Source organism: Podarcis bocagei, assembly GCF_964188305.1.
Source record: "Podarcis bocagei genome assembly, chromosome: 3".
NCBI lineage: Eukaryota > Metazoa > Chordata > Lepidosauria > Squamata > Lacertidae > Podarcis > Podarcis bocagei.
Genome location: NC_138127.1, coordinates 59190201 through 59210351, shown reverse-complemented (window position 1 = coordinate 59210351; position 20151 = coordinate 59190201). Strand labels below are relative to the sequence as shown.

Here is a 20151-nt window from a genome sequence, read left to right as displayed (position 1 = left end):
GACCAGAAAACTAGTCTCGGCTTTGTGCTATGTTGGTTACAAAAACACTTACTTTTCCCACCTAACCAAATGACAAGATATATGTGTGTGTCTGTTTGAACTTTATTCTCTTCTTTGAGTTTATTAGTGTTAAGAAAATCTGACAAGATGTTACCTAAAACATTATTTACATGCAACAGTTTTCGTGACCAACACATCACAATATGCAACTTACAAAACATATACCGGTATGTGTTGTCATGCACATTTAAACTCCTTTTTAGGAATGTCATAATTTCGCTCCTGATTATTATTATTATTCGTCTTTGGCAATCACTCGTAGCCGAGTAAGATTGTCTTCCATAAACGCGGTTTTAAAGGTGAGTCCGTAAGTGACCGTGGAGGCCAATTCTGGATCCACACATCCTTCCAGTGGGGACATAGTTTTCTGGGTGGGTGTTGATCATAATTATAAGGCCTATTATTTGTACAATACCATCAGTGGAGGGCACCTTACAGAGTTTTACAAAAAGAGACAGGCCCCTGCTTTCAAGAAGCTTACAATCTGAAAGATACTGTATTTTTCCATGTATAAGACGGTGCTTTTTGCTTAGAAAAAAGGCAAAAATTGGGTGTTGTCTTATACACAGATAGTGAATGCAGAGGGGGCACATGTGATTAATGGCAGCAGCAAGCAAGAGATTGGCAGCAGCAATTGGGCGGGTGATTGGTGGCTGCAGCAAGGCCTGCTGGCGATTGGCTGTGACTGCGGCAATTGGGCAGGTGATTGGCGGCTGCGGCTAGGTGTGCGATCAGCAGTGGCGGGCAGGCGGGTGAGCAATTGACAGAAGTGACCTCCCCCACCCTCCAAAAAAGCTAAACAACCCAATTTCTTGATTTGGGGTTTAAAAAATTAGGAGTTGTCTTATACATGGGGGTGTCTTATACACGGAAAAATATGGTGACTCAAGCAAGAGAATGGTGGACATGTTACTGGCCGTTCCGTAGTTTGCCTGTGTAAAGATTAAAAATAAGACACAGCTGTTTTTTTGTATCATTTAAAGCACCATTCATTGTTTGTTTTGCAATGTTTGGCAGATAGCTGTTCCTAGACATTAAAATTTTAGTTGCATCTTGTGATCCTGTGTCTCCAAACGGAAAAAATGCCATGCCTCCTCATTAGGCCCACTGGGCACTGCCACTCTGGTGCCATGTTATAAACCAAGTTGTTCCATCCAGAGCAGGAAATGCCTCTTAAACTCTAGTTAAAAACCTCCCATCCAAAAACCCAAAATATCCTCAACCTACCCCCAAGTCTCCTGTTAAAAAAGCATTGATTTGACGCATATGACTAACCACATTGCTCTTTAACACAGCTCCTGACACAACACTTGGCAAATCCGTCCCTTTAGGCTCTTCCTAATGCCTTTCACGAGCCTGTTTGGTCTGTCTGCTTAAATGCTTTGGGACACCAAGTAGATGTCCAAAGGCATTTCCCATGCTTTTTGCGCTATTGTGTGCAATACACTTTCAGTGCATATGATCCCTAGTGACTCTGAAAAGAAAAAAGAGAAAATTATGTTTTAAATGAGTGCTCAATTTGCTGTTGGCTAATGAAATATTGGTTAACGTATTGCTTTTTTGAAGCTGAAAAAAATATTCAGATAAAGTAGGTTAGAAGAAAAGGGAAATCTCATAAAAGGGGACAGGACACAGTCATAATAAACTTTTCTAGACTGTCATTTTACTGCACCATAAATACAAGTTTTTTGGGGGAGGGTGACTGAGCAAGATGCCTTTTACGGGCTCCTGCCCCCCTGCCTAGGGGTGTATGCCTTCCCTTACCTCTGCGCTAGTTTCCTGTGTGTTGCTTCCAGGCTGCAGAGGAACTGGCTGTCTTTCCTAGCCCTGCCAATACCTTCTGTGATTGGTGTCCAGGAAGCGCAAGGCCCCGTAAAACCTTTGGCTGTATCATCTGATCAAAGTAAATGTGGGCAGTAAATTATCCACACAGCTACTAACTTAAAAGAATGAGAAAGTGGGACAACTTGCCTCCAGCGAGGAGAGACTATCACATGCATTGAATCAGCTTGCATGAGGATGACATTTCTGAAAGATGGCATTGCACAGATGGGCAAGCATCACAAGCATAACCAACTTGTGGTTTGCTAGATTTCCTTTACTGGGTGGTATCACAGACTGATTAAGTTTTTGAAATCTTGAATTGCTTCTCTAGCTTAAATAGTTCTCCTTACAGTGGTAAGGATAAGTGCTTGTGAAATATTAGACACTGTCTTTAGATGCAAACCTGCACGACCCTAGCAAAATTGCCTGACATTAGCCACATTGTATGCTAACCTCTTAACTTTGGGCTTGATTAGTGCTGGGAATATTGAATAGATCATAGAATCATAGAGTTGGAAGGGACCCTGAGGGTCATCTAGTGCAATGCAGGCATATGCAGCTGTGCCATATAGACCATGCACCTGCAACCTTTGTATTATTGATGGCTGAATGTATGCCTGGCTATAAAAACAAAGCTATGTGGTGGCTGTTGTAAATAGTACAAAGTGCCAGAGGTTCACCATGTCTTTTGATTCCAAAGGAAACCCAAAGTCAGAAGTGCTAGAAACCCAGAACCTTCACTGCTTGGAGAACTGGGGTATATGCATAACAGTGTTTTCTCAGTCCCTCCTTGCCATCCTGTTCTCAGCTCTTAAAGCTTCCTTCGAACCCTCATCTTTTTCCTGTAGCCTTTGGTAAAACACATTCATCCTCATGTTTTACCCCAGGCTTCCTCAAACTCGGCCCTCCAGATGTTTTGGGACTACAACTCCCATGATCCCTAGCTAGCAAGACCAGTGGTCAGGGATGATGGGAACTGTAGCCTCAAAACATCTGGAGGGCCGAGTTTGAGGAAGCCTGCTTTACCCAGACTATACCAAAGTACACATGTAACTGAACTGAAAATTCTGAGAGAGCATTCCAAGCAGAGGGCTGTTGCAATTTTGATCTTCTGTTATCCTAACTGCATTAAGTGGGTTGTATATCAAGGTGGACTTCTCTTAACTCTGGCATCATGCAATAGTATTCCAGTCTATACTTTCTATTTTATTTACATATATACTCAGGTTATTCTTAGGTGGGGAAAGTATTTGACAGGGTTACACTCTCTCTGAAGGAGCAGGTACACAGCCTGAGGGTACTGCTGCTGTCACCTGAGGCTCAGGTGGCCTCAGTGGCATGGAGTGCCCTCCATCAGCTTCAGCTGGTGGCCTAGCTGCACCCCTATATGGACAGGGAATAGCCTAACTTCTGCTAGCTATGCTCTGGTAACCTCTAGGTTACATTATTGCACTGTGTTGTGCTTGAAGCTGCCTCTGAAAACAATTTGGGAACTTCAACTGATGCAGAATTCAGCACTTAGGCTGCTCACCAGTTTCTGAGCCCAATTCAAAGTGCTGGCTTTGACCTACAAAGCCTTAAACAGCTCATGACTGCAGGGACACTTGAAGGTCTAGTCTCATGGGTCAATGTTTGCTGCAATACAAAGGAAAAATAAGTCACTTGACATCATTGGGATGTCAAATGATTGACAGGTGGACAGGCCGCAAACACTTGTCAAAGTCCTTAGAGGAAGAGCAATATATAAATTTAATAAGTAATAATAAAAGTCAGCCGCTGAGGTTGGGGGACACCAAATCTGGCCAGGAAAAAAATGTTATGGTTCCTTGACATAAAACTTTAGATTCCAAAGGTTTCTGTCAAGAAACAAGACCACTGTATAATAATTTTGTTCACAAGGAAAGTGTTTTAGGCAGTGCATGTTCTACCCCAGATAAGTGAGCTGATTATCTAAGAGATCGGTAATTAGTTTCTCAGGCCTCTGGCTGAGACATTAGCTGACCTGTCTTGCCTGTAGTTTGTTTATAGAAGAACCAGACAAATGTCGTTTTCTGCTTTGCCTTCAACTGCTTTTTCTTGTCCACACCCTTTGGTATAAGATAAAAGAAGCTGGGAGTCTCTGCAAACTTTGAAGACTAAACTCTTACCATCTTTCATGTTATCCCAGGCAGCATCCACTTAAGAAAAATGCTGTATTTGAAACACCGCTCTTTGTAATAACAATCTTAAGATGCAGTGTAAGGAACTTAGTCCTTCATGCAAAATTACTGAAATAGCTATTTAGCGACAGTGGTGGGTGGGGTCGGGTGTAAAAGGCAGCGTCAGTCTCTCTCAATTACCCCAGAATACTTTCCCAAAATTGACCTTTACATATTTGAAGGCTTCAAACATTCCTTCCTCCCTTCTTCCAGAAAATTAAATGCTCAAAAGAATGCCAGTCCACACTGACCTGGTTTTATGACTTCTAGAGAAATTTTAAAAAACAACCATCATCTTAAATGTGACATGTGTTCCATGAATAGCAATGTTAGGAGCTGCTTGCAAGTGGGTGTGAGCCTCTTCTATTATTAGGATTTGTTTGGGATTTTTCCTTTACTACTTTGGATTATTTAAGCAATTGACTTATTTTAAAATGAGGGATATATTTAGTTCAGCTTTGCATGGGACTCTGACCAGAAAAAAATGTAACAGTTTGTTTTTGATAGAACAAGAAAGCTACATGAATCTTGTCAATTGGAAAGTGTGGTTATCATTTTGTTTCAGTTGCTCAGAGGATATACTGCTACATGTCTGGGTCCCAGAGTCGTGGGTGCATGGGCATTAGTAAAATTAATAATTTTTAGTAAAAGTTAGAATGAATCAAAGTTTGGTTAAAACTGTGCCAAATACTGAAACCCATTGATTAAGCTCAGTGCTTTTTTCCTGAGGGGACGCATACATTCACATTTTGTGAATGTTTGTACTTTTGTCCAATTACTGTATTTATTTATTCTGATCTGAACTATAAAATGGTGATTTTCTTGAGTCAAAATGAGAGTAGCCCTAAACATTTTTTTAGAAAAAAGCACTGATTAAGCTTATGCTATCAACATTGACCAGCTTCCTCATGAGGTAATCACCAATAGTGGTTGAGTGATTTGCCTATCAAAAGAAAGCAGACTGGGCCACTGAGGGATTCAGTGTGAGACAGCTAAATGGGTGAAGCCTCCCTGGGCCCTGGTCTTAGCTAGTAACACAAAAGGCCAGTAGCTTTGGTGTAGGATTACAGTTTGCCTGTGGTAAACAACAGGGGAAAGTGCTATTTTGCATCAGGCTTGGTAAACAGGGGTTGCCAGGGTGACAGTAGGTGATGATATAAACAAAAGGGGGACTTGCGTTTGGAAGAAGTTCCGGGAAGAAGAAGCAGGAAATGTACAGAACTCCATCCAGGCTAGCTAAGATAAGCTGGGGAAGAGACACAGAGATGGTGCCCTGGAATCCATGGCCACACTTCTAAAGGAAGCAAGGCCTTCTTGAGATGTGAATGCTCTGAACTTTCTCCACAGTAGGCTCATGTGTAAATAAACCATATTTCATAAAGACACTTCAGTCTCTGCTGTGCCTCATTTTTCCAAAGGAAACATAAACCCTGGGTGAGTACCAAGACCCCTGGAATCTCGCACCACTCAGCAGAGATTGGGGTGGCATGTAACAATATGTTAATTGGGAGGGGAGGGCATCACTATTGTAAATAATAATAATAATAACACTGTTTCAAGGGGTGGCTGATGCTCTCGTCTTCTGTTAACAGAGCCATGGGCCAAGGCTATGCACTCCTATAGCAAAGATGTGTGGGTTACAGAGCCCACTAAACTTCTCCTGGTTTTTGTGAGGCAGCCTGCATATCATGGCATCTTCACCCTTGTGTTGGCAAACCCTTAGCAAGCTACTGGGTGGGAAAGGAAGAAAAGGTAAGGTGTATTGGATACATTACCTTTCTCCCAGAACCAAGCCATTTTGTTCCACGGTCCTTCTTTGATCCTGCAGACATGCGGGAACTGCCTGTGACATATATAGCTCATGAAAGAAGGATGTGGACATTGCAAGTGACACACTCAGTGTTCTTGCTCTTCTCCTTGTGGGTGTGCACCAGGAACTGAGAGTCTCACAAGGTGTTTCCAGCTAAGGAAAAATGCAAAATGAAGTTATGCAATGCGGTTTACGAGAGACTGGTAGGATGTTCCTGAAGTGGCCTTTTGCTTTGGGGTGACCTAGGAGATGGCAGTGCTGAGCCTCGGAAGAACAGGTGCTGCCAAATCCTGAGAAAGGCAGGTTCTTGAGCCACCATCCTGGGAGGCCTACCATCACGGCTGTGACTGCAGTTAGCGAGAAGGCTTTTCAAAGGTAACTCATACTGAATACACTGGAATGGGGGAGAAGGAAAGAAAACCCGAGGGTTCTTCCTGCTGTTTAGTGTGTGCAATATATTGCAGGTTCTTCAGGCTCTGCCCTAGGTGGAAATGAGGCTCCGCTTACATGGGGTCTGCCACAGAACTAGGTCTCCACCTCACTAAAGAGACCCATTGGTTGGTGACAGATCACATGGTGGCATGCAGAAGATCCTGGGTTCAATATCTTGTGCATCCCAAGCTAGAAGGATCAGGAAGCACAGCTAGATAAGATTCCTGCTTTAAACCCTGGAGAGCCATTGCCAGCTGGAATGGGCACTTCTAGGCTAGAGAGCTTTAGGAAGGCTGCAGCTACTGCAGAACAGAATGCTGAAATGGGACATGGGACGGAATAAAGGGAGTGAGGGTTGGGTTTCATATGCTGTATGGCTAAACTGGATGGCTTGAGAAGACAAATTCATGGGGGATAAGGCTATCAATGGCTACTTATTGTGTTGGTTGTACTTTACTTGCACTGTCTGAGTCAGTGTGCCTCTGAGGACCAGGTGCTGGAAACTCAGGAGGGGAGAGACCTGTTGCCCTCAGGTCCTGCTTGTGGACTTCCTATAAGTATCTGACTAGCCCTTCTGAGAAGAGGGTGCTGGAGTACATGGGACTTTGCCCCGATCCAGCAGGACACATCTTACATTTGGAGGAAGATGAGAGGGAATTTCCAGATGGCTGGTTTTTCTGGATCCATTCCCCTGCCCCCACAGTCCATTTTAGCTTATCTCAAGAGCCATTCTGGTTGGTTTTGCTTTCTGCAACAATGGATTTATCAACATAATTGATTTTATTTATTTAAATCACTTATATACAGCTTTATACATATATATATTTAAAATCCTCAAAGCAATTTACAACCTAAAGCATGAAATAAAACATTGTAGATGAAAGCCAAATACACAAACATGTCAGAGAGAAAACATGTCAGCTTGTGAGATTCCTCAGTGACCCTTGCAGGGTTTGGCTGCACTTACTTTTTAGACACCTCTTTTAAGCGTGCTTTTCAAAGGATATAGGTTGGGGGGGGGGGACCTGACTCCAAAAAGCAGACACAGATCAAACCTAACTGTGCCCAAATCTCCACCTTGCAAACATTTCCATTTTCTCCTGGGGCAGGAAAAATATAGCACCCTTCCTTTTTTCCAAGACACAGAGGGAAATAGGCACAGCAGCCTGTATGCATCATGAGTGTGGCACAACTCTGGACAAAGTGTTCCAAGAATAAGCACACCAGTAAGGAAACAACCATTCATAATTAGCTCTTTGAGGGGGCGAGAGACGAGTAAATATAAAACCACAGCAACATAGAGATGTAGAGGGTGAAGGAGTGAAGAAGACCGGTTGTGCAACTCACCAATGAGAGCAGTCTCTCATCCTGTAGTTGAATGAACACCAGGATAAGATTATGAATAGAAGATGGCATTGTTTTGACACAAGCTTGTGGTTTCTTCTCCTGATACATGTACTGGGGCCATGTGATTGTCTTGAGTCACGTAGCCCTTTTCAAAGTAGGTGCTTGCTCTGGGAACGATAGACTTTCATATCAGATGGGTCTTTGCCTTTGATCAAAAAGATTGCCCCTTGGAGCTGTGGCCACTCCAAAGCCACACTGAGTCTACCTAATTGTCTACATGCTTCCACAGTCTTTCCAGAAGGTAAAAAGAAATGAAGATTGAAGTGAGCACTGCTGAAAAGAAGATTACTAGATCATAGAATTGTAGAACTCTGGAGTTGGAAGGAACCCAAGGGCCATCTAGATCAGTGTTTCCCAACCTTTTTTGGGCAACGGCACACTTGTTTCATGAAAAAAATCTCGAGGCACACCACCATTAGAAACGTTACAGCCCCGTGATGTCAGCGCTCAGCGTCACGCCGGGAGGGACGCACGAAAGTGTAAGTTTCAATTTTTTCCCCTCCCCCTTGCCTTCCTTCTGTGCCAACCGCCAAAAAGCCAAGAATCGCGGAACCACCGGCGGAGGGGGGGAGGGCGAGCGGAGGCAGCGGCGAGCCCCGTTCCTCCCCATCCGCCCCATTCCGTGCAAGGAGCGTGAACAGGTGTGAGAAGGGGGTCAAACCTGCGGGCCGGCGCCGGGGAACCTCCAAGCTTTGGGGGTGGGGGGGGAGGAGGCAGCAAAGCGAGGCAGGAAGGAGAGCGCGGCTTGGCTGGGTGAGCTTTGGCAGGGGCAGGGAATGAGAGCCGTGAGGCGGGCGCTGCGGACGGAGGCGCTGCCCGCCGAGCTCGCAGGCAGCCAGGCAGGCAGACGGCGAGAGCCCCGCGCTGGGCGGCCTCTCCTCGCCGCCGCCGCCCCGCCTCTCGCCGCCCGACTCACCCGCCTCCCTCCAGGGACGGCGCCCCAATCGAAAATTTGACTTTTTTTAAAAAAAAATCTTTCAAATTTTTTAATTTTTCCCACGGCACACCAGGCAACATCTCGCGGCACACTAGTGTGCCGCGGAACAGTGGTTGAAAAACACTGATCTAGATCAACCCTCTGCAATGCAGGAATGACATTCTGCATGCAGAAATCAGCTGCGCTAGCAAGACGGCAGCATTGGAAACAACCCTAACAGCTGCTGATGCGACCAGTGCGCTCACGTAAAGAATGGAAGCGCAACAACAAAATTGTGAAATCTTTCAAATAAGGCTATAAAAAGGAAAGCTGGATCTTTGGGGGAATTGGGACACAGTTACGTTCCTATAAAACAAAAATCTAAGTGAAGATGAACTTCCTTGATTTTGGGATCATTAATCTCGATGACTTCTCTCTTTTCCTCTCACTTCTACGCTCTCTTGGTATGAGAGCTTTTAATGGGGCATTTTTTGAATTCCCTATGTATGTAAGACCTGAGACTGAGACAGAACGCCTGTTTGGTTCTTAGGAGGCAACCTAATCTTAGGTGCCCTGACAGAAAGAATGAAAGGGTGTCAGGACTGATAAGTAGCAGGCCTATGGAACATGTTCACAGCTTGGTACAAACTTAAAAAATAAATAAATGCCAGCCCTATCAGATTTCTGTGGTAAAGACGCTGCACATTCCTAAGAAGGAACTGACTCATGGGGAGTTGGAAAATCCATTCCCTGGACAGAGATATGGAGCAAGCCAGACTGATCTCAAATCAGCTGCCAAACAGTGCTGATGGAGGGCGGGGGAGCTTTCATGTCCTGGGAAGCAGCAAAGACTCTAAGACTCTGATCTACACTGTGGAATTTCACTGCCCTGGTTTTGTGAGCATTTCGAGAGGATAAACTGATCCACTCCGCCGGTATCAGCCCAAAGGGTCAGAGATGTCACTCACCTGGGGAATCTCTGGGAATTGTCCATCACAGTTTATGCCTCACTTTGATGGAATGTAATACAATACCAGCTCCCTGAAGCCTGTCCTGCCCCAAGCAAGAGCTCATTTTCACATCCCAGAGGAAGATTCAGGACCCTCTGTGGCCATTTGGTGAACTGTTTTCCAAGCACTTTTGAGTATTTGGACCACTGGTGCAGGAAGGATCTCTAAATTGTCTGCCCTTCCCTGGATCGTTGCTTGACCTGGGAGTGTGCTTTCCTCCTATGTTTTACATTCCCTCACCTGTCTACTCTGTGCACGGTAAGAACTGCTCCTGTGTAGTCAGACTACATTCTTCATCCAGGCAAGCACGACATATTGCCATGTTACAAGCACACATGCCAGACAGACAAAATCATGAGAAAAAGGTCAGAGGAGGGCCAGTTAGGGGTGAGGCCAGGCTGCTTGGCAGAGTCCCCATAGCTAGGCCAAGAGTTCTGAAGGACTGCATTTGGCTCCCAGGTCTGAGGGTGCCTATCCCTGACAAAGCAGATTTAGGTAGGACCTAACTTCAGGAGAGGGACACGGGTGGTGCTGTGGGTTAAACCACAGAGCCTTGGACTTGCCGATCAGAAGGTCGGCGGTTCAAATCCCCACGACAGGGTGAGCTCCCGCTGCTCGGTCCCTGCTCCTGCCAACCTAGCAGTTCGAAAGCACATCAAAGTGCAAGTACTTTCCGGAGGGAAAGTAAACGGTGTTTCCATGCGCTGCTCTGGTTTGCCAGAAGCGGCTTAGTCATGCTGGTCACATGACCCGGAAGCTGTACGCCGGCTCCTTCGGCCAATAAAGCGAGATGAGCGCCGCAACCCCAGAGTCGGCCACGACTGGACCTAATGGTCAGGGGTCCCCTTTACCTTTTAACTTCAGGAGACATAAGCCCATCTATCCCAGCATCCTGTTCTCACAGTGGCCAATGACATGCTTGCGAGAAGCCTACAAGCAGGACGTGAGCACAAAACCACACTCTCTTCCTGCAGCTTCCAGCAACTGGTACTCAGAAGTACAGAATCAGAGCACTGCTGTCATGGCTAGTGGCCATCAATAGTCTTACCCTCCACAAACCTGCCTAATCCTTTTTTTTTAAGCCCTCCAACATGTGGCTGCCACCAGCCCACATCTCCCGCACACACATCTCTAGAGTAACATTTGGGCTGTCGTGGTGTCATTGAGTTCATTGCCCACTCTCTCAAAGCAGCAGCTGTTGAATGGGAGAAGGGAGCAAGAACATGTCAAGTCACTTTAACGATGTATTAACAGGGTATCCTCTGGTTGGAAAGCTGCTTTTTGCCTGTTTGGACAATGTAGTTGCAACCAAAGGAAACTCCGGAGTCCTGCCTCATCTTGGAAGCTCAAATATTGGAGCGAAGGCTGATTTTCTTTACCATTCCGCCTGCGTTGCTGAAAATCAACACCGTGCTGCCCTCTAGTGGCTATTTCATTGGCTGCTTGGTATTCCCCAAGGAGATTCCACCCTGTATAGGAAATTCCTGCCAGTCTGTTGCTGCAAAAGCAACCAAAAGTCCTGCGGCACTTTAAACACTTAGTCAATTTATTGCAGCATAGTTGTTTGTGGGCTTGGGGCCACTTTATCCAATGCATAAAGTGGGCAGGACTGCTATTCCTTCCATTTCATAGACTTTTTGGTGCCACTGTTTACAAACACTGTTCCTTTAGACCAGGGGTCAGCAACCTTTTTCAGCCGTGGGCCGGTCCACTGTCCCTCAGACCATGTGGGGGGCTGGACTATATTTTGAAAGGGAAAAAAGAATGAATTCCTATGCCCCACAAATAACCCAGAGATGCATTTAAATAAAAGCACACATTCTACTCATGTAAAAACACCAGGCAGGCCCCACAAATAACTCAGAGATGCATTTTAAATAAAAGGACACATTCTACTCATGTAAAAACATGCTGATTCTCGGACCGACCGTGGGCCGGACAGGGAAAGCGATTGGGCCGCATTCGGCCCACGGGCCTTAGGTTGCCTACACCTGCTTTAGAAGATTGAAAGATACAATGGAATAGTTAAATCTATGAACAAGTAGAGCCTACAACAAAATATTGCAGTGTGGGGTACAGCACTTCCTTGTCAGGTTTCCAGCCCCTCCATTCCATTTTCCCTCCCCACCAATCTTTCATCTGCCCTGCTGGACCCCCAACAGTCAGCATTCCAAAGCCAATGAGCATACAGTCTCTACAGGCAAACTCAACCCTCCAGATGTTTTGGGACTACAATTCCCATCATCCCTGACCACTGGTCCTCTTAGCTAGGGATGATGGGGGTTCTGGTCCCAAATCATCTGGAGGGCCGAGTTTGCCTATGCCTGCTCTAGTGGGCTGTTGGGGGGGTTCCCCCCCCCTTCGGGTTGTTTCTCTCTAAATATTTTTTTGTACTTCTGCAGGGCTCAAAATTCCCCCCCTAGCCTGCAAATACCATGTGTGTGTGTGTGGTGTGTGTGTGTGTGTGTGTGTGTGTGTGTGTGTGTGTGTCATTTTGGCTAAATAAGCAGCAGCAGTTGTAGTCTAAACACCAAAAATGGAGGGCATGGCACTGGAGCAGGTGGGGCTCTTCCCAATGAATAACTTTCACACACACATGTGCCACACATTGAAAGCACATGGTTTCCCCCAAAAAAAACAGGGAATAATTTTCATCCAGTTCACGTTTAAAGAAAAACTAATCTAATTTGCATTTTTCGAAACAATACGGGAAATAAAATACAGGCATCCTTCAAAAATCACACTTCTCAAAATTTTGCAGTGTCTTTCTCCAGCCAAATATTATGTACAAAAATGCACATACTAGGGCATAGTGCGTATAAAACACATATATTAGTGAAAACAACATACAAACATGCATAGTACATGCTTAGCAAAACTGTGCACTGGAAGAAATTTGTACTAAAATGCTGATGGATTTTCATGAGAGTTTTTATTTTTAAAAAATAATAATAATCTCAAACTGATCTGGAAAAGTAGAGAACTGAATTTAAGATTGGAAAAGTGAGAAACAGTGAGGAATTGAAACTGGCCTGCCCCTAGTTGCAGGAGAGGGAGATAGATTATGATTTCATGGACTATCCTTATTTTTGCATGCAGTGAATCTGCAGTGGTTGTTGCCCAGAAGGAATGACAGTGCCCTGTTACCCTGTCATATTAAGATTCTGGATTAATAACAGGTACGATACCTCCCTTGTAAGCAATTAAGCAATCAGGCCTTCCAAGTGACCTTTCAGTCACTTCCCTTTATGGCCAACCTGTAACTGTATCCCACCCACATGCTACTCAAAAGGCATTCATTCCTCTGTGCCAGCTCTTCGCACTGTTACGTTGCGAAAGAGCAATATGAAAAACGCTATTGCTATTGAACACACTTTGTAACTGGGTGTTAAAGGGCACAAATTATGCAAATAATCAAGTCATCTTTAAAACCCTTTTCGTCTAACAAAACAAGTGAATAAGTAACAAGTTCTTGAAGTATTTTCAATGCTGGAGAAGGTAAAGTTCATTGGCTTTAGCCCAGATGGTTGACTTGACATTTTTGCATTACAGGAGAAGCAAAGTTGTTGCTTGGCTGTCATTTCTCCCCCTTCCCTGAACTCCTCATCTGGAATGATTCAGTGAACACCTAAAACCTTGCAATAAACAAATCTTGTGGGACCCAAAAATGGAGAAGCACCTGAAGAATATTATTCTGGTTTCGGTTGGATTCTTGTTTCTATTTACTGCTTATGGAGGGCTCCAGAGCTTGCAGGTAGGTGGACCTTGTCGTGGAGTGTACATTTTAAGGGGGTATCTTTGAAGATGATCTGTGGGGATATAATGCAACAGGGATGCTAGCCCAGTGAAAGGTAGCATGGGTCTTCCATAACAGAAGAGAAATCCCTAGAGATCACAGAAACTTCTGGATCAGGTTAAGGGTCTGTCTAGTCTAGCACCATAGAGACCTTTGGAAGTCAACAGCCCTCTTCCACTGTTTCTTCTTAGTGGCATGTGGTCTTTGAACATGAAAGTTCAACATCATCATCATGGCTAATAGCTGTTGGGAGACAATGCTCCCATGATTTTGCCTAGTTCTCTTTTAAGCTAGTGGCCATCACTCCTTCTATAAGTGAATTGCATTATCAAATTATTCATTTCTTTTGTCTCCCCTGAACCTCCTACCAATCGGAGCTAGAAGAGTCTGATATAATGAGAGAAGGAGAAACCTTTCTCCCTCCTATCAACTTCTTTGACACCATGCATCAATTTATAGACTTCTGTCATGTCCTCATTGGACATTTGTTCTAAAAATGGTTTTTAACTTATTTTCATATTTTGTGTTGTTGTTGTTGCATTTATTTCTGACCCTTCTTCCTCCAATGAGCTCAAGGTGTCATGCATGTCTCTCTTGCTCTCCATATTATCCTTAGTCCTTTGCAGTGTTTGCTCCACTTAAGTCCTTGTCTTAAGGACTTGCTGACTTCTCTCTCTCCCACCCACGCCAGTCAGTCAAAGTCCCCTTATTTATTGCAAAGCTTTTGATTCCATTTCATTTTGTCTCTATAGAGCAGCCTCCACTCTCAAGAAGGCCTGGGAGTTGCCTCTCTGAGTGTTGTCTATGCAGCCCTTATCCTCTCCTCCATGTTTCTCCCACCGATCCTCATTAAGAAGCTTGGGTGCAAGTGGACCATTGTGGGCTCCATGTGCTGCTATATCACATACTCTTTGGGGAACTTCTACGCCAGCTGGTAATGCTGCTAGCCTACTTCTGATGCGATCTGTGGGACTGTGGTCTACTTCCATCAGCAGCCAGACTTTTGTCCATAGAACGACTGTGGCATCACTGCAAGGCTGAAAACCAAGTTGGGCGAGGGGGATTATATGAGCAGAAAATCTTCATATCTTAATTCTTTGTGGTGACTGCAATACAGAGGTGGGGGCCCTCAGCCCTCCAGATGTTGATGGACTCCAATACTTGTCAGTTCCAGCTGGCACGGTCGATCATCAAGGATGGCAGGTGCTGTTGTCCGGCAACATCTGGGTGGCCACAGGTCCCCCAACCTGCTGTAATATGTAAAGCAGCTTCTATAATGTGGGTGGTTTCTGGGTCCCTGCCAGCAATATCTCACAGTGGTGTGGAAATATCCCATAACGCAATGTGAGCGAGCCACAGAGTGAGCCACTGTCCACATTATGGCTGCCACTAGGGAGTGGGCCATTGCCACGCAGCCACTGTTTCCATTTGCAGGAGCTTCCCTGTGACCATCCAATACAAACTGGCCTCCAAAATATGCATCCACACAAGGGAGAGAAACAGCTCTTTCCAGTAGGCTTCTTTATGACTGTTTTGTGGTCAGAATTGATACCACCCCTAATCTGGACTAGAGTCCATTATAATGAGACACACAGAGAGAAGGCTGGAGAATGGTGTTCCTCTTGCTCCAAAGAATCCCAAAGCTGACCCAGCCCTTTTAGCAGAGATGTGCCGAATGGTTCCATTGGGTATATGAGTGCAGCTTTAATGTTGTGGTTTTCAAATCACTCTGTTGAGAGCTGCATGAGCTTATTTCAAACCCCCAACCCCATTTAACTTGAAATGAACCTGATACACAATTATGCCCAGCCTCCTAGACCTGGGGAAAAACTTCCTGGTGAAAAGTCCAATGCATATTGAGGTCTCCATCTATCATGTATTAGACAAACATGAATTCTGAATATTGCTTAAAATATGATAAGCAGGGAGTTAACAGCAAACCTTCAATACAATCTAGCTCCTTACGGCTCTTATATCACATGAATACGTCTCCTTATAGTATAGGGGTAAACATTTGAGCAATTCATCTTGAATTTAATGATGTAACAAGCTGTCTTTGGCCTTTCTTTCAAGAATGCTAGCAGCGTAAAAGAGATATCTAAATAACGTGGTTTTTTTGCAGGTACACACTGATCCCCACATCGATGATCTTGGGGCTGGGAGGAGCACCACTCTGGTCAGCCAAGTGCACATATCTCACCATCGCTGGAAACTCATATGCTCGGAAAGCAGGGAAAGTTGGGAAAGATATTGTCAACCAGTACTTTGGAATATTCTTTCTGATATTCCAGTCCTCTGGAGTATGGGGAAATCTTATATCATCCCTTGTATTTGAGCAGACTCCCAACCAAGGTAAATATTACATGCACACAAACACACCCTAGGGGCTGTGTCCCTGCTTACACCACTTGTCAGCTCCCCTGCCATTCCCCCCCCATACGAACCCCACCTAGAGCTTGCCCACCCCACCCCATGCCACTGCTGAACTCTCACCCTCCCAGCCCCATTTCTGAAGCTGCTTCTCTCTTCTGTTCTACAGTCCTGCTTTGCACCTGCTCTCCCCTTCGCTCCCATGTCCTTGCATCCTACTTCTTCCATTTGTGCACCCTGCCCTTACGCACAAACCACCCTCCTGGTAACCTCTGGCATCTTCCTCCTCTCGCACATTGCAACTACCTTTTCACTCTGACTTCATGAAAATCCAGGATTCTGGATCCTCCAATGAGGGCTACGCGATGACAGCCTTACATTTTTATGATATTACCACAGGGTACCACGTCCTTGCCTATATCTGCCTTTGGAAGTGCTACTGATAAATAAAACCACTTTTTCATAATTTTTTTTTTTAAAAAGTGTGATACTGTGTCAGATATAGTAGTATAGATGCAATTTTAAGGATAATGGAATAACCAAAGCCTAGCGTGATTCTCCCCTCTTCCAGCAGCCCGCATAACCTAGCCACATCACTCTGGAGGGCATTCTGATACCACCACCACCCCTCAGTGTGGCTGCAGGGGAGGGAGGGCAGGAAAATACCTCCTGTTCAACTATCTGAGGATCTAAACTATTAAACCCAGTTAAAGGATTGTTTTCTTATTTGCATGGGTGCCCAGTTTGCAGTTCCTATGGACAACTTCTTAGAGCATTGGGAAGAGGTCTAGTGGAATGGACTCCTTCGGATGGTGGTGGACTCTCCTTCCTTGGAGGTCTTTAAGCAGAGGTTGGATGGCCACCTGTCATGGATGCTTTAGATGAGATTCCTGCATTGCAGGAGGTTTGGGTCCCTTCCAACTTGATATTCTAGGTCTTCTAATGATTCAGTCTATGGGTTTGTCTTCTATTTGTGTGTGTGTGTGTGTGTGTGTGTGTGTGTGTGTGTGTTCAGCACAGGAGTTAAAGGATTAATTGGGCAGTGGTTGTTAACTCAGGCCAGGTGGAGTAGGCTGGTTAAAAGCAAATCCAGGGATAACAATAAAAGCAGGCTGCCTCAAGGGACAGATTAGGGCTAAATGCCACCGGAACTATATAGGGAGGGAAAGCCTGTCCCACAGCTGCAGTCTTAAGCTAGTTTAAGGGGATAAAACTCCACTGGCTGACCAAACCAAAAGTTACTGCTAGGAGATTAGAAAATGCTGGTAACGTCCTTGAAGACTGGCAAGGGATCAAAACATTTGATCATGGCTCAAAGGCACGGTTACTTTGAAACTGCGAAATACCAATACTATATGAAATAGCAAAGCTTAATGAACAGAAGTAGCATTCTCTGAAGCTGTATCTGGCTTTTACACTGTTGTTCATGCCAGTCCAAGTGAGCTCCCTACGGCACTGTCAGAACTTATAGGACCAGAAAGGGCAGTTTAGATGGTCCTGATCTTTGAAGTGCAGAGGGCACAACGGTGACCAGTTATGCACTGATGGAGCACATCAAATGCCCTGCTGCTCAAGCAGCTGCTTCCACGTGGATTTGTCCACTAAAGGAACCCTGTCAATTGGCTATGGCATTTCTCTGTGTTGCAAAGGATTCCTGGACATGTTCCACTATTGCCTCTCAAGCAGCCTGTCCACCATTATTGATTTCATTGGTGATGAGAACCTCGATCAGATTTTGAAGTACCTACCTCAGGGTTTTTTGGAGCACAGCTTGAAAACCATTGCGGATGTATGCTTGAATTTATGGTCTTGATTTTGACCACTAACAACCACTGCTCTTTTCTTTTTCCTATGGCCTAGTGGAACACTCAGGCGCAGATCTGTGCTGTGGTGCAGAACATTGCACAGGGGTAAATGCTACAAACAGCACTGTGGCTCAAAAAAAACCACACGATACCTTAATCTACACTCTGCTGGGAATCTACACAGGTAGGTGCTTCCAGACACCATTTGTTTGTTTGCTGTTTGCTTGCTATTTCAGTTGATATCACCTAAGAACAGGTCTTTAACGTCCCTCGAAGGACAGCCAAATTTAAATAATAATTTGACACACAGCTGTGAGGCATTTGCGAGCTTTTTTGCGGAGAAGGTCCTGTCGCTCCGCCATGACCTCCCTGCCAATTTGGATACAATAAAGGAACTGGAGGCCCCTCGACTGTCCTCGGGTCCAGTATTGGACCACTTTGACCGGATATCCCCAGCCGATGTGGACAGACTCCTCCGAGCTGGAAAGCCCACCACTTGTCCTCTCGACCCGTGCCCGTCTTGGCTGATTAGAGCGTGTCCAGACAAGGTGCAGGCCCCCCTGGGGGATATCATCAATCTGTCCCTTGGCACCGGGACATTCCCAGGGGAACTGAAGGAGGCAGTGGTGCGTCCGCTCTTAAAGAAAACCTCATTAGATCCCTTAGATCTATCCAATTACCGCCCAGTTTCGAATCTTCCATTCCTGGGTAAGGTGATTGAGAGAGCGGTTGCTGAACAGCTTGGTAGGTTTCTGGATGAAACATCGGCTCTGGATCCATTCCAGTCCGGCTTCCGCGCTGGTCATGGGACCGAGACGGCTCTGGTCGCCCTAACAGATGATCTCCGCAGGCAACTGGATCGAGGCGGGTCGGGGCTGCTGATTCTTCTAGACCTGTCAGCAGCCTTCAACATGGTCGATCACGAACTCCTGGACCACCGCCTTGCCGACGTGGGGATCCAGGGCACAGTCCTTCAATGGCTGCGCTCGTTTCTCTCTGGTCGGGGACAGAGGGTGGCGCTTGGGGGGGAACTGTCATCCCGCCACTCCTTGGTGTGTGGAGTGCCCCAGGGTGCGATACTCTCCCCGATGCTTTTTAACATCTTTATGCGCCCCCTCGCCCAGCTTGTCCGAAGTTTTGGGCTGGGCTGCCATCAGTATGCTGATGACACCCAACTCTATCTGTTGCTGGATGGCCATCCTGACTCGGCCCCAGACACACTGATCAGATGCTTGGAAGCTGTGGCTGGATGGTTACGTGGGAGCCGGTTGAAGTTAAATCCTTCGAAGACAGAGGTCCTCTGGCTGGGACGGGACGATATGGGATTGAGGGGGCAACTCCCATCTCTTGCGGGGGTGCAATTAGTGCCAGCACCGTCCGTTAAGAGTTTGGGTGTAATCTTCGATACCTCCCTCTCCATGGAGGCGCAGATTGCAGCTATAACAAAGGCGGCATTTTTTCATCTCCGCCAAGCTAAGCAGTTGGCTCCTTACCTCTCTCGCCCTGACCTAGCCACTGTGATCCACGCGACGGTCACCTCCAGACTGGATTATTGTAACTCGCTCTACGTGGGGCTGCCCCTGAGACTGACCCAGAAACTCCAGCGGGTGCAGAATGCCGCAGCGAGACTCCTTATGGGGTCTTCGCTGCGGGATCACATTCATCCGGTGCTATACCAGCTGCACTGGCTCCCGGTGGAGTACAGGATCAGGTTTAAGGTGCTGGTTTTAACCTTCAAAGCCCTATACGGCCTAGGACCCTCATATCTACGGGACCGCCTCTCCTGGTATGCCCCACAGAGGAACTTACGGTCTTCAAATAAAAACATCTTAAAGGTCCCAGGCCTCAGAGAGGTTAGGCTGGCCTCAACTAGAGCCAGGGCTTTTTCGGCTGCGGCTCCAACCTGGTGGAACGCTCTGCCACAAGAGACAAGGGCCCTCCAGGACTTGACATTTTTCCGCAGGGCCTGCAAGACAGAGCTGTTCCACCAGGCCTTTGGTCAGGGCGCATCCTGACTCCCTCCTTTGGCAATCTTTACAATACTTTAGTTTATGGTTGCCATCAATTTTGATTTTAATTAATTCTTTGATGTTTTTATAATGTTGCACTATTTTAGTGTTGTTAGCCGCCCTGAGCCCGGCTTCGGCTGGGGAGGACGGGATATAAATAAAATTTATTTTTATTTTTATTTTTTTTATTATTATTATTATTATTATTATTATTATTATTATTATTATTATTATCTCAGGTGTGCCAGGAACAATGTCTTTTAGCCATCAAATGCCTAGGTAAACAGAAGTGAACTACATGTCCCAGGATTCTTTGTGGAAAGCCACAACTGTTAAAGTGTTAGCTGTTAAAGCTTTAACATATAGCATAGAAGGTGTGCACCAGATCATCTCCAACATTTCACTTTGGATGGTCATTGCAGAGGAAGAAAAGGAGTGGTGGGCAAAGTGTATTTCATGGACCTTTGTCTGCCATTATTGATTTTATGATCTAAGAACCCCTTGATGTGCTTTT

At 45.6% G+C, this 20151-nt stretch overlaps 1 protein-coding gene across 3 annotated transcripts in view; it reads left to right on the top strand.

The window, feature by feature from the left end:
• Positions 1-6110: 6110 nt before the first annotated feature.
• Positions 6111-20151, top strand: part of UNC93A (unc-93 homolog A) — a 30759-nt gene continuing 16718 nt past the window's right edge. Inside the window, exons 1-5 of one of the 3 annotated variants that reach the window (XM_081188261.1) lie at positions 6111-6267; positions 13210-13411; positions 14206-14387; positions 15576-15805; positions 17684-17812. In XM_081188261.1, the coding sequence (XP_081044387.1) occupies positions 13325-13411; positions 14206-14387; positions 15576-15805; positions 17684-17812 (628 nt within the window). In that variant the 5' untranslated portion in view covers positions 6111-6267; positions 13210-13324. Of the gene's footprint in view, positions 6268-12967; positions 13135-13209; positions 13412-14205; positions 14388-15575; positions 15806-17683; positions 17813-20151 lie in introns of those variants that run through there. The other 2 variants (XM_081188260.1, XM_081188262.1) reach the window with 2 other exon arrangements.